The sequence below is a fragment of the Phalacrocorax aristotelis genome, chromosome 2 (assembly GCF_949628215.1).
Source record: "Phalacrocorax aristotelis chromosome 2, bGulAri2.1, whole genome shotgun sequence".
Lineage (NCBI taxonomy): Eukaryota > Metazoa > Chordata > Aves > Suliformes > Phalacrocoracidae > Phalacrocorax > Phalacrocorax aristotelis.
Window position 1 is genome coordinate 120,816,963 of NC_134277.1, and position 15,391 is coordinate 120,832,353.

At 34.9% G+C, this 15,391-nt stretch overlaps 1 protein-coding gene across 3 annotated transcripts in view; it reads right to left on the reverse strand.

Moving 5' to 3' along the window:
* Positions 1 to 15,391, reverse strand: part of CCDC178 (coiled-coil domain containing 178) — a 193,726-nt gene that overhangs the window by 120,963 nt on the left and 57,372 nt on the right. For all 3 annotated transcript variants that reach the window (XM_075084950.1, XM_075084949.1, XM_075084951.1), the window contains 3 exons: positions 14,113 to 14,226; positions 10,348 to 10,493; positions 6,685 to 6,844 (listed from right to left, as the gene is read on the reverse strand). In XM_075084950.1, coding sequence (XP_074941051.1) covers positions 6,685 to 6,844; positions 10,348 to 10,493; positions 14,113 to 14,226 — 420 coding nt within the window. The remainder of the gene's footprint in view (positions 1 to 6,684; positions 6,845 to 10,347; positions 10,494 to 14,112; positions 14,227 to 15,391) is intronic.

The window sequence follows — 15,391 nt, forward strand, 5'->3', positions numbered from 1 at the left end:
GCAGAAATATGATGAATTCATAATGCCACAATTTTTAATGAACCCAACATTTATCCGCAGGTAAGTTTCTCATACTGTAACTCCACACTGACACTCATTTTAGAAGTTTAATCTAGAATGAAATAAAAAACGCACAAAAGCAGCCCCATAAGTAGTATATAAAGTAATCCAGTCACAGACAGTAATGTACATATATCCAAGAAACACGATCTAAATTACAAAATCATAGTAAAGATGGTAGCAACTTCATGCAACAGACTTACTCAAGGAATTCAGTATCAATTAAACATTCCAAGTATGCACAAGCCTGCAGGTGAACTGACACACAGTGGCTTTGGAAGGAGCTAAAGTAACTCTAGTTACACCATAATCTTAAACTCCAAATCAGGAGGAGAAAATTAATTATTTAACTTTAGATCTAGAATGAGAAACAGGAAGTTGGCAAAGAAGCCTCACAGCCTGGCTCCATCATGTTAAGTAGTAAATGTTACCTTCTCAATACTGGACTACATATATACCTCATGAAGGGCATACATCAGATTTCATACAACAAAGGAGAACTTTATATTTGCCATAAATTACTACATTCATGTAACATTAATGGCTATCTCATGGCTTCCTTGCATTGACACATTCTATCAACACAAACCAGTCACCTGAATGTCCTTCGAATTAACTAAGCGTGGAGAAAAACACTAACCATGCTCCAAAAGTCCCCTAGGAATACATGCTGGTCCTTCTTCATTCAAGCACATGAGGTAAAATTCGCATATGTAATTATCCAGTACAAACAGAATATTCAAAAGACCAGTATCTTGCCCTCAAACCAGACGGAGGCTTAACTACCACAGTGGTAGTTGTAAGGCACAAGTAAAATTTAAACACAAAAAGGAGCTGTACCTAAATATAAAAATCTCAGCATTTGCTTTCACTGCATTGGAGATGCCGCATGCCTTGTGGGTTGCTTAACAACAGATACAGTATTTTATCAGCGGAGACATCCAGACTGCAGGACAACAAAAACTGTCCAACATTTTTTAACTGATAAGAATTTGTGTACTTACTGTTGTGTACTCTTTTGCAGTTACTTCAACTGAAAATTTGAAAAGTCATTTTATTAACTTACGCCGTATAAGTACAAACACTTACTTGATCTTAAGAAAATAAAGCACTATCAACACTTAAGACATTCTAAAACAAATACCACCTACCACCTGTTACCATATTTTGAAATTTGTGTCATTTTGGGGAAAAAGAAGACATATGGAAAGATGTGAAAAGAATTCTAGGACTGGAAACTGTATCCTAACAAAATGAAATGTCCCATGTCTGGAGTTTTTCACTTAATTCTTCAGCTCCCAAACCTACACACATCCGCCTACTATTCCATGCATTTGCACTTTCGGGTATTAATTACGATTTTTCAATATGCACATTTCAGACTTGCACTAGATTTTAGATTACATGCAAACAAATTGTGGGAAGCTTTTAATTCCCACATCCATAATAGAAAATGCAGAAAATAATTTCTTCCAAATTAGAACAGCACCCCTGGCCATAATCAAAGTATTTTTGAATATTATGAGTGAAGAAATTATAATCAAAACTGGCTTGCAATCTTAGAAAGAGCTTTTGTGTTTGTAGAAAAAATAATTAATAATTGTTTTCATGAAAAAAAAACTATTTTTAGACCGTTACAATAGTTCTCACTGATGCTGTTTAAAATACAGCGAGGGTTAATTTGCTTTTAATTATTACGCATATGGCTTGTTTTCAATGGAGAAACATAAAACTATCCTTTAAAATTTCTATTAACCTTCTGCTTTTACATCCCTTTGATTTTCACTCGGAGTATTATTACTGTCATGGCACCCAACCTCTAGCTATGCATATTGCTCAGAAGGGAAGGTATATGGCTTCCCTATGAGCCAATAAAATCAGTGGGATGGTTATTTGGGTAATATTGCCAGCACTTCCCACAGGACAGCGTGTAAGTCGATACGCTAAGACTACCCAGGAGCATGGAGTAAGATTCAAAAGTCTATCTTGTAACATGGGAGTCCCACATACCAGTGTAGCACACTGTTGGAAGCCACTGAGTCAACTAATTAAAGACAATTTTATAGCCAGACTATTTGTTATCCCTACCCCGCACACACACAAAATAGCCTGAAGGGAGCAATGGCTCTCTAGCTTTTAAAAAAATCCTCTTTTGTCATATATCTTCAAATGTACCTCTTGTGTTTACACAGATATGCTGTAACAAAGCTCTTCATTAACAATACTGATTAACAGTCTTTTTGAAAGTAAGAGATGGAAACTGCTCTGAAGGTATTAGCTCAGCAAGACTGACAAGAATGACTAGAAGAAAAGATAACGTAAAAAGATTAATAGTAAATGATAAAAGACACCCGGTGGATTTTACCTAACACCAGGATGATAAACAACCCCCTGGATCTAACTTTGTTTTTCCCTACTTCTTAATTCAGCTTTCAGCAGTGTATTATATTTCTATAACAATCCCTTCTGAAATAAGCCGTTTTGTAGATTATTTCATTAGTAACGCTCCCAATATCTGATGAAACAACATATCATGACTAGCTGTTAGAACCGGACATGGATTTTCTGATATATCATTTCCCAGATGGAAAATGCTTTTCTATAAAAAAGACAGTGCTCATAGGAACAAGCTGATTTGATTTAAAATGAAAAACGTTTAAGTTAAGGTAAAAATATTCTGATCAAACATTTGCAGACTAAATATTTTTAATAATAACTGACTCAAAACTTATTTTACTGTTTATAAAATTTAAAGAAAACATTTTTAGAAGTATATTCCCCTCTTTTAAACTTTCCACATTGTGAATAGGAGACAATATTGTCATTCCACTATAACAATTTCCAAATGCCCTTTTATATATCTGAGAAATTCTCATTCAGTTTTAGGTGAAATATTGCTGAACTTGGTGCGACTTTAAGGTACAATGCTAAAGAGGTATTAATTTATTACCATCTTCTTTTCCAGTATCATGCAACATTCAAATAAATTAATAGAAAATCTAGAACTGTTATTGGGAGGTAAGGGGTTTTTAGCAGATTAATGTTAATTACTAGAATTAGGAAGTTATAATATTGCTACTATTTCGAAGCAAAAAAAAGTCAACATATCAGTGTATCTGTTAATACTTAGGGTAAGAATATTTAATGTGTTTATCAAAAGTCCAAGTCTGTATATACAGATGTCTGAATTTAAAGATTTATGTATCTGCACTTCAGAAATATATTATCATACGCCCAATAGCAAATACTAATGAGGACAAATTTTCACAATGCAAGAGAGTTTCGGTCATTCAAAATGTCTTGCTCAATCTTCAAAAACCACAGTAATCATTTTTACAGGAACTTTAATTGAAAGTACAATAATCACATTAGCAGCAGAAAATAAAAGCAAGCAGGCTTGTTTCGAGGTTAAGAAGACAAAGCACAACATAATCATTCTGAACATGATCCAACACTCATTATGAATTGTTATGTCAAAGAATTCTTATCTGTGTGCTTAATACAGCACATATTGGCACTGAACCAAATGCCAATATGACAGTTTGGGGACTGCGCTGTCTCTGTAGAACATAAGGTAATGAGATGCTATGAGAGTAGTTACAAATAACACAGTGATAAAATATGCCTATAAGGTATAACTTCATCATTATACATGTAAATTTTGCCACATTTAGTAGCATGCATGTTAGTAAAACCAACGTCGTAACTTGTACTTAGCTGTGACATTTGTTACGTTCAAGACTCAGTCATAGTCTTATCACTTGGCAGCCCTTTATCCTGTGAGAAGACAGAATCTAGGTGGTCTGCAAAACAGTGACAGCTCTCCAGTCAAGTCGCACATGGCTTGTGTTCTTGCAAAAACCAGGCACACAGATTCTTCAGCTTCTCATCCTACTCAGTCCCGATCATGAATAGATAGATGGTTTCTATCCCTTAGTGCACTGCAAGAGTTGCCCCATAAAATTTCCTTCTCTGGATCTCTGCTGAAGCCGCTAGTTTCTTATGCAGATTCTCCATATCAGGACCATTCTTCAACTCCATTTCCCTTCACTCTTCAACTCTGTTTCCCTCTACAATGCTGAAAACAAGGACCCCTAATTTTCTCACCAAATTTCTCACCTAGTTTCTGGCCAGTTTATCTCTTCGTAAGAGATTGCTGAATCTCCTTTATGGATTTAACAGTCACATCTAGCCTCCAAGAGAGGGACCTCTTGCTTGAATAAAGGTGTCACTCTCTATCCCCTTCCTGTCAAGCTATTCAAACCATTTTTTGTTGGCAAGAAGTTCTTCTTTCTTGTTCTCATTTACTGGCTTTACTCACCCTCACAAAATCTACAAGTCACCACAAAAAAGGACATTTTATTGGACCTTTTCATAGATCTCAGGCTGGGATTTTTGATCTCACTGGTCTTCCCATTTATTACTGCATCATTCTTTTCTGCATGAGGTGTAATCGTTCATACCTGTCCATCTTAAAAATGAGATAGTGGGGATGATTGGTAATTCTAACCTCCAAACTGTACTGCTAGCTGTGCACCTCTAACTTTTTGTATTGACATGTACATCTGTATTTCTCCTTAAGTAGAAGGAACTCCAAATTAAACTTCTGCTTTCAGAGTCAAGAGTTTGTTTTCCTGCTTAAATCTAGCCCTAATCAACAAAAGCATCTGACAGCACTTCTCCCAAACTAAAAGATGCAACTTATGTTGTTTGAGGTTTTGTTTTCACCTTAGCTATGAATGCATATGACATTACCACATATATTCACAGCCTACAAAGGAAACATGCCCTTTTAATTTTTGTACCTCATGACACTTGGAAGAAAGCAGCCTAAATTTTAAAACTATCAAGAGAGGGAGTTCTCATTCAGTATAATATCTCACTAGAATTTCTAGAAATCCTAGATCAGAACCTCTTGAACTGCTTCCTGTATTCTGTACTCCAGAAGTTAGGGCATTGGTTTTTTATTGTTTTCTCCCCATGGGCATTAATCCTGTGAGGACTACTTTTTCAGCCACTCATCTCTCACCTTAAAAATATGCTCAGTCGATTCCTATTGAATTATCTATCAGTTGGGGATTGAATGGTCTTACCCAGCTCAAAGAAGCAGAGACTGTGAAAACTTGTCTAACACATATGCTCCATTACTACTTCAGTAAACCAGCTTTCATCTCCAGACCCTGGGTGACGAAGCCTCATAATCTGTGTACCACATTACGTGAAGTCAGGCCTTTTACAGAAATTGTTCAATCCAAAAATCAGAATTGAAATGCTTGTTTGTTCAATCACAATTAAAGGAGAAAATTTATCTTTATCATTCAAAACAAAAGCAAGGTAGATGATTTGACTTTTTACTGTCAGGAAAAACTTCCGAAGGCCGTCCAGAGAGCCACACTGGCCATGGCCCAGCTTCCACAAATCACAGCTAGCCTCCTTAAAGAGCCTGCCTGTAAATATGAGTTCCAATGCCCTCAGAAACTTCCTCCACCCACCGGTACAAGGTCTTTTGCCCATTTCTGTTAGGTAATAAACTGAAGACCCCACTGAAATTTTTTAATTGTCCATAAGGTACTGAAGGAATATTTGGTTTTGCTGGTGTTATTATCAACAGTTCAGTCTTTCCTGACTAGTCAGAAAAAGAGAGTAAATTATCTCGATATGAGGAGGCAGAGAAAGAGAGACCTTTCTGATGTAATGTAAACAATTGGGACACATTCTATTTTTCATCTCTTAATTTTTTTAAAAAAATTTTCAAAAGGATCAGTGGGTTTTGGATTTCATAGATGTGAATAAGTGCTTTTATCTGTATTTTCCATAAAAATAATGAAGAATTACATAAAAATGACTGGGTAATAACAAGGTAAATATTCAAAGGCCGACAGTGTGTGCTTCCATTCCAGCTGTACGCCTAGACAGAGAGCTGTCAATACCAAGACCAGCAACATGTTCCAGTAGAAACTAAAACAGGCTCTCAAGCATGCAGCATAATATTTCTAGTTACATTTAACCACCAAAAGCTTGGCATAGTCTCATAACTCCAACATTAATTTAATAACGAAATATGGTTAAGAGCTCTTTACTTCATGCAATACCCATAACTCAATGTCTAAAGGAGATGGGAGAAGAGATGAGACAGGATGAAACAGGACACATTAGGAAAAACAAATCCTGATGTCCTAGAGAAGGAGGTAAGAAAGGTACCTCACCAAATTATCCTTACAGTTATTTTTGAAGTTAAGGTGATAATGAGCAAGTCAACATACTAGCAAGCATTTTTTACCTCATGAATTAATTTAACACAACAAAGGAGCCAAATATGGTATTTTGAAAGAACTAGTATCCCTGTAAAAAATAATAAAGTAGCAATCTCTATTTTTTAAAGAAATATGTTCTTATTACTGCTATTTCCCTTTCTTTCATATCCTGATCAGTACAGATTTTGTGAAAACTAACAAAAACATTAATTAAAATTTCACCAGAAACACTTGCATATGGACGAGAAGAAACTACTTACTTCAAACTTTTCATAAAGCTGGTATCCTTTTTAGACCTAAAAAGAGCCAGAACTAACCAAATAGTTGTTTCACTTCTCACATAAAGAAATGCAGCTCTGTTAATACTCACTTCTGAATCTTTCAGGTTTTTCTTTCTAACCTGTAGTAATTCTTCATATATTTTTTCTTCCTGCTTTAACCTTTTCTTATATTCTTCTAGCTCATCTTGCAGATGATTAAATACCATCTGAACATTTTGCTGCTTAAATATCACACCACTTAAATTTTTCCTTTGAAAGAAAAAAAAAATTCAAGTAAGTAATCAAGATATTCCACATACTGGTTTTTAGTCTTTACTCACAGATTTAACGTTTAATTTTATAATAGATAAAATAGGCAGTCCTCACAAATAATGATACCCTTTAAAAAAAACCAAAGCACTATATGACGGAGCTTATAATGAATATTTAGACCACTTAAAGACACTCTGCCTATCAATCCGTATCCAATGAGTCTATTGAGATACATAACTCTCACAATTTTAAAAAACAGCTTGCAATTTTAAAACAGCTTTCTCAAGAATGGAGTAGTTCACTCCCACATGTAAGGTATCTGCTCGAATAATGATATTCTGTGACACAGAATGAGCCCATGACCAGTGCCATATTGGGTAACCACTATTTTATTACTTATTGGGACTGGAAGGAGGAGCTTCACATCATTTGTGTAATATTTTGTTTCTGTCTCTGTCCATATCTAGTATGGCTTTTTTAACCTGCACATATGAAATATGTAAAATTAAGCAATTTTCAGATATTTTCACTTTGTACTAATATTCTGTTATCTCAGGGTCTGTATTTCTGTTACTGTCAGACAGAAACATATTTTAAAAAAAGAAGTATTTCTAACTGATTTTCTGCAAGATAACCTAAACCAGAGCCTTGCGGGTAATTAACAGTTGGCTGCATAATAAAGACTGTATCACAATATGCACACAAAAAAAGGAAACTTGAGAGAGAAGTTTAAGCTTACTTCTTCTAATTTTAAGGCTTTGTTGTGTAAACTCAGTTATTTTAACTCTAAAAGACGTTATTTTTCATTTTAAAGCAAATCAAACAGTCTGAGAAAGGGAAAAATCTGTCATGTAAAGATTACGGTGACCGCTCAGGAGCCATTTATGCTGTCAAGCTAGGAACAGCTGGGACCAATAATAAGCTGTTATCCTTCTTATTGATTAGCTGATACTTGACAGAACAGATGTATTCAGGAGTTTTGGAATTTAGTTCTAAATTCTGGAGGTCACAAGATCCTCCTCACAGTCTCTTATGAGACTCCCTGCAGAACGACAATCTCCTTTGCAGAAAATTAGAGCATCTAAGGCCTTCTCTAAATCAATGTCTACAAAAACCTCTCTAAAGGGGGACTAAGGGATACATTGAAATTACCTAGAGTTCCTTTTCACTGAAACGCCCTTCCAGCCTTGCTAATATCCAGTACGTCCCCCTTTCTTCCTGCCCTTATTTCCTTCCTGCTGGAGGTAGGCACACCACATGGGAACAGATTCATAGGGGCTCCAGTACAAGTAAGGATGCTCCTCACACAAACCTGAAGTTCACAGGATTTGCTCATCATTCTTCTAATTTAATTAACACCAAACTCCAGTGAGATTAAGAAAATTGAGTGAATGTATTTTGTGTTCATTCTTAAATTCAGACATGTCTTTATCTCTTCCAAGAGTGCAAAAACAATTTTGCAAAAGTCATTGGTATAAGACGGATTCTAGGTGGGATACCTGTGGCATATAATTTTCCCTTGGTTAGCAGGTTAGGCTAAATTTTGCAGTAGACTTCAGTTTTGTAATCAATTTTATTATGGAAAAAGTATTTATTTCAAATTATTGTTATTTTGATAACACTGTCAATGTTTTTATTTCACTCTAGTAGCTATTATTTAGTCTTATTGCATTAATGGTAAGCAATAGTAAGTCAGGGAGGTGTTATTCAGAAGATGATGCTAAAAAGCACCCATAAAAGGACAATAGTGAAGACTGAAAGCAGAAGTAGGGACTCTTTTACCTCAAGTTTCTCCACCACATCAGGCTAGAATTAGCCTGACAGCATGTCAAAAAAAGTGGAAATCATAGCCAAGAGTAAAAGTAAAAATAGTTAATCCTTTATTCCCAATTTTTCTACAAATTCAGGCAGGTATCGGCACTCTTACAAAAAGAAGATCAGTTCAAATAGACAAGTACATTTAATACTGAACTATAAGCATAATGCAAAATATAACAGGAAATGGCTAGAGCAGACTTTCTTAAGATAGACTGATGAAATGCTATGTGATATATGCCAGATTATTGGAACCATTAATAGGAGAAGGTATATTAGCCTGAAAGAAATTCTTTTTTTTAAATATTGTCACCATTAGTCTTCACTAATGAGAAACAGTAAGCAATAAAAAACCACCAAGCCCAAACTCTTCTTCTCCTTTGCCCCTCAAGCACAGAAAGGCTGATTGCTCTGACAATCAGAAGGCATAAGGCATGCTGTCACTTTTCAGCAAGGCACATGATGGAGAAATTCCCGTGTGCTGTACCTTCTGTGTTCAGAGAACGACAAAAAGGAAGGAGGCTGTACTAGGCATTGGAATGCATACACAGAGGGGTTTTTTGGATTTTTTTTTTTTTTAACTTTACATTTCTTTCTACTAGATGGATTGCCTAAAAGCATGTTCTCAAGAAAAATGCAAAGTTTTCATTACTACCTATTTTAGGTTTAGAAGTTGGAGAATTTGCAAGAAAATTCCTCTCTGAAAGAGAGATTAACTTCTTAGATATATAGAAAGAATGAATTGCTGGAATGATCTTTCAGTGCCATTTTGTGTTGATATTACCCCTATCTCCTCTGAGTCTGAATATAACATGTCACTGCTATGGAACTATTGACTACCGGCTAAAGAGCTGGGGAAAGCGAGAAGAGATTTTCAGTCATGGAAAGATGCCTCCTGTTCTTGAAGTTCTGTAAGTTCCACTACACTTTGTGTCCCTCTGTATCATTCAGATTGAATTAAGAGCTGGAAAAAACATACTCAGTCCCACATATTCAGCTAAAAATTTGCATAGAAAAATATTTTTTTCACCAGTCAAGGATTTCATGGAATAATCTCTCAAAGATCTTTCAACACCAACAGTACAGAAGTGAATGAGATTACAGAAAGGGAGATCTAGTATAATGATGCAAGGATCACTTTTTCACTATTTAGTCATCCTGTACAATTCAACAATCCAAGCTCTTTGACGTTGCACAACAGGTTCCCCTTTATCCTTGAAGAGTAAGACTGCTGTGCAGTCCGTATACATGGACCTCCAAGGTTTGCATGGCCTAGAAGGCAGCCTGCATTATTAGTTGGACAGAGCCCTTTGAGACTATTTTCAGGACTCATCAGTCACAGTCAGTGTAGGTCCACACTTCTCAATCCAAAGAAAACACAGACTGCGTGGAATCCTCCATTAATTAAGGATGCAACTGACCATGAATATTATCAGATTTCCAAAAGTAATTCTGATGCCTGAAATTCAGTTTGGTAGGCAGACAATTTACCATTAATAACTACAAGCAGTAATCAGACAAAAATACTCACAAGCTATCGATGAAAAGTGCATTATATTTCCTAGAAATAATACTGTAAAAAAAATTCAACTATCTTTAGTAACAGTAATAAAGTGGAATTACTAAATTACTTTAGCAAAAGTAATAAACTATCTTTTAAAATTCATATAATAAGTAGGTCTTACCACAAATCAATGAAAGATTTTTCTGCACTTTCCATCTGTATTTGCTCCATGTTACATAATTCATTTAGTTCTTTAAGTTCTTTTTTTAAATTTTCTGTAGTGTGAGAATTTTCAGCAATTTCACTGGAAGCAAATGAAATTTTTTCCTGGGAATTAAAACATATATAGCATGTAAACTAGGCAGGGATAGATTTCCAAATACTGTATTTTAAGCACATTAGTACGCACAAGAATTAACGAAATTGTATACCCAAAGAAACAGAGCTTCTTTCTGAGGGGGCACTTGAAGCACTTAGTGCAACTGGAATAATTGCATTTCTGTAAGAGCACAGCTTTACACATCCACTTACGGTTGTCCAACTTGTTGCACAGTTATTCCTCTACAAATCCATAATTTTTATTATGGCTTTTGTATTTCTGCAGTTGCCTATGTTGTATATGGATGTATGCATGTTAGTAGGCCCCCGTCTTCATAAAATGCATATTCTCTTTTATTTTTGCTCTCATACATAAAAGTTTTACAAATAAGCACTGGTTTGCACAGCACAAATTTTATTAATGACTGTGAAAAGTAACAGTCTTCACATATGACCCAAGTCTGGGCCTATTTGTTTCAGTGTGTGCAGAGTCAGTGTCTTAACTGGCAGCTTTTATTGCTTGATAATCAAAGTACTTTAAAAATGTAATAGTTTTATTAGTTTTAGGCAGATACCTAAACCACTTGATATTCAGGAAAAAACAGTATTTTTAGATTACGTTCTCCAGGCAGAATATGGCTTCCTCATAAAACTGGTGTTATTCTTTTAGTTGCCTAAATAGAGAGTTTTCGTCTTCTAGGTGTCAAGTTTTTCATAACACAGTTTTCCTGTATTCCATAGAGTGGAGGATTAAAGCATAGAGAACAGGACTCCTGAACCCCTGCCTACTTTCCTCAGCTACAAGTACACAACTCAAAGAGATGCTGACATTAAGCTGCTGAAAACCTTTAAATAGAAACAGTGTTTTCACTAAACTTCCTATTCTACAGAAGAGAGATTAAATTGCAGCGTCTTTTTCATTCCAAAAGTGACTGACAGTCACAGGACCCCCAAAATGTAAAGATTCATGACGCAAGCAAACTCTACTTTTAAGAGCAAAAGTATCTGGTAAACAAAGCTGCAGTTTCCCCGCAATGAATAAGGTAAACATAAAGCACTGTTGCAATTCAGTAGTAATAAACAGGTGGGAGTCTTCTATTTGGGTGATACTTCTAAAGTGGTCTTGCTGCACTAGATTTTGTAACCCATGCTAATGGGCTCTAAGCAGCTATGTAAATGGGTTAAATTAAGAGGGAGGAAAATGCCTTTTGATTATCCTTATATACAGACATATACATATATAACTTAGGTGCACACATGTATAAATAGCAAATTTCAACGCCTCACAATTCAGTAGGCAAAGAATGCATCACAGTATTTAAAGATGAGTATTTAAAAAATTTCTTCGTTAGATACCTCCCCATTTTTCTGAAGCAGTAGCCTGACGCATAGTCTAATGATCTTTTTCCTTATGAAAGAAGTGCTTCTTAGAGGTATACTTAAAGGTAGATGTAAAAAAATGAGGAATCAAAGCTTCTGCAACAGATGTTAGCACAGATATGAAGGCGTGCAAGGTACCACAAGAACATGACATTTTTAAGACCTCTGAACTTTGTAAAAGTATAATACGTATCTGTATAGGATTAGATGGAAATTTCATGTTTCTGAAGGAACATAGATTCATTAGAAATAAAATGAAGATATGGTAATTAATGCAAATCCCTATGCAGCTGAACCGCCTGTAGAAAGTCTCAACCTCTGAAGAAAAATCATATTATTTTTAGGCTCAGTACCAGGAGAACTTGGAGAAATGTGATAGCCCATAACATAGAGGATACCTGTATGGTCTTTCCTGGCCTTAAACTTTGCAAATAATGAAATCTGAGATGATTAAAAGATCAGGGCCAGATATAAATATGTACACAAAGAAGCCATGATATTTTTTTTGCCGAAGAGTCGGGTTCACATATGGGCTGTCTTAGAACAAAACTGCCATTGAATAAGAATTTTCTCTCTTCAACTTCCTGCACTTTTTTTCAGAACATTTTAACCAAGAAGGCAAATAAAACCTGAAAATGTTGACTTCCAAGCATATGGAATACTACCCACTGAGTCAGTGTAATCTGGTACCTATTATAGAATACAGAGAATTTGCAATCAGGTTTTTGAAGAAATAAAAAGAATGGTGAGATACTCTACATTGTGTGATCCAAGTATTTATATACGGAATATTTGCTTTTTATGGCTTGCTGTAGTGGATAACAGTTGAGTATCCTGCCTAAGCTGAATGAGTCCCTTGGCACTTGGTCATTCAGCTCTTCAATACATGAACAGAATTCTTCACTCTTCTTAGCTGCTGACAAGACTACGAGTGTATTATGGGGTAGAATTCACATGCTCTTATCTAGATATCTAGCTTTTAGACATTTAAATGTCAGCAGACCAAACTAAGACACTTCAAATTCAATGGTGAGATGCAAAAGCCTCCAGGGTGTGATTCATCTTGTCCTAAAATAGGTAAACTTTGAAGCATTGGGTGAATTGCTTGATCAGTTGGAAGCCTGAGTTGATATTACTCATGTACTAAGAATACTATAGAATCATAGCCATTTCTTCCATAACATCATTTAAACTACACACTGGACAAGCTTTAAACAAGCCAATGTCTTAAGCATGGGAGAGCACTAAAACCTCTAAATATAACTTTATTTTTCCTTCCTCCAGAACACCAACTCAAATATTGCTCAAGTAACTAATGTATACAGTTATTTACAGTTACTATGAAAGGCAGCATTAAAAATAATAATAAAAAAGTCTAGGAAATAAATGCACTGAAAAACATTGTAGAATTACTGATTATCTCTATGCTGACTCATCAGTCATTTCCACATGTTCTAAGATCTATTGGTAAACCTGCAGTCTGGAAGAGCACAATCTTTAACAGAAAGGGACGTATAAACTCTGTCTTCCCTGTCAAATTTAGAAACCTGTATGAATCAGTCAATTTCCCAGTGCTTAATTTAACATTCTGCCATATACTGGAAGTCTCAGGGTTTTTCAACAGAAATTACGGGATTCATGAAAGCTTTTTTTTTCCAATCTATATGACTCATCTTTGAAGCTGTAATACCTAACTTAAGTTTCTACAATATGTAAATGGAAGAATAACAAAAATGAACAGAATCTTAGAAAGAAAAGGCTTGTTTCTTCTAACGCTTATAACCATGTTTATATAAAGCATTGTGTTCAGTAATGAAATTCAATAATTCCCTTTGGAGGATTATACAGTTTAGTATCTGATACAGCAGATATAAGCCATCATTTACAAAAAGATGCCATCTGCTGAGCAAACATGCAATCAGCAGGCACTTCGTATTATACTAGAATCTTTTTCGTCCTTTATTGATTTTCTCTATTGCGTTTCTAAAACCCCTCAAGCAATCTGAGCCAGTGCAGCAAATGAAGAAAGCAAAGGACTTCTCAATGACCCCAATATCAATTCTGCTTTGTACTTTACGCTGTCTCAAGGCTATGGACCTCATAGGTTAGTTCAAGCAAGAGAGAGAAAAGAGTATATATACTGTATGTATGCATGTATATAGTTCCAAGGCAGCTGTGTAGAAATGACAGCCTAACCTTCGAGATTAACCATACTTCAAGAGAGACCTACAAGCATTAAATTATTCACCTGTATATCATTTAATTGTTGCTGCTTGATACTTCTTTTTTGTTCCAGTTGTTGTTCAGTTTGCTTCTGCTGTTTATCTAGCTCTTGTAATCTCTGATTCAAATAGGAGAGCTTCTGGAGAGTTTATGCACAAACAGATCTGTTAGTATTCAAAAGTTATTGTCCTACATTCTATAGAAATCAGAAAATATATCAGTCATGAAATACTTTAACAGTTACCATTCTTAAGCTTATTTTTGTTTTCCCTTCCATACCTATTTTTTGTCATATAGGTTTATATACTCTATGCTTTGAATGAAAAAATGCACCTCTAAAATAGAAAATATATACTTCATATAGTGTTTATCATCTTACAGCAAAATACCACTGCTTACTCTGCTCCTCATGCTTCTTTACTTTCTTTCTGCCAAGAAAGTTACAAATAAAGTTCTAAAATCAAAATATATATTTGGAATAGCTTCCATGGAATTTGTATAAAGGGCATAATAAATGTCTATTACTTATCACTAACTCACGAAAAACACAGCTAAGGACAGTTAACAGGAGGAGGAAGGAAGAAGAAATAAAATAAGATATCGGGATATCTCATTTTTATATTTTTCATTAATCCATTCATTATTAATTAGCACCTAAGAAAAACCAGTTCTTGTCTATTGTATTAATTTAATCTGCATCATTAGTGTGAGCACCAAATATTAAATGACAGAAATTATTATTAATACACGTAATAAGGAAAGTTTTACGTTACTAAATATGCTTATATAAATGGTATAATAGTTATATTATTCAAAGATCTAAATTCCATTTGGACTATATAACAAAGAATATCAAAATAGGTATTAATATTTCCATTCTGAAACAATAATTTAAACCTTTAACCAATGAGAAAGTTCTTCCTTGAAATTACCAATATCTTTCACATATCATTCACATACAAATCTGCTTGTGCAAACTGTTTCCAAGCTTTTAGAACAGAAGCAAGTACACAGCTATAGACCATGATGTATAACTTACACCACACCTCTCTAAGTTTCCAGGAAACTAATGATGTGATCTTTGTCACATTGTTTCTACTTAGTTTTAGCTGGGGAAGGGCTAACAACATTAGTCACTGCCACTAATGCGTTGTTTTGAAAATACTATTAGCTATTAGAGGAATCTTTTTTCTTTTAATTTTTCAATTTGACTTATTAAACCTGCATCAAAAATAAACTATCACATAATCCATTACCTGAACTCAAACTATTCAACATCTTCCATCTCTCCGACAAAAATGCCA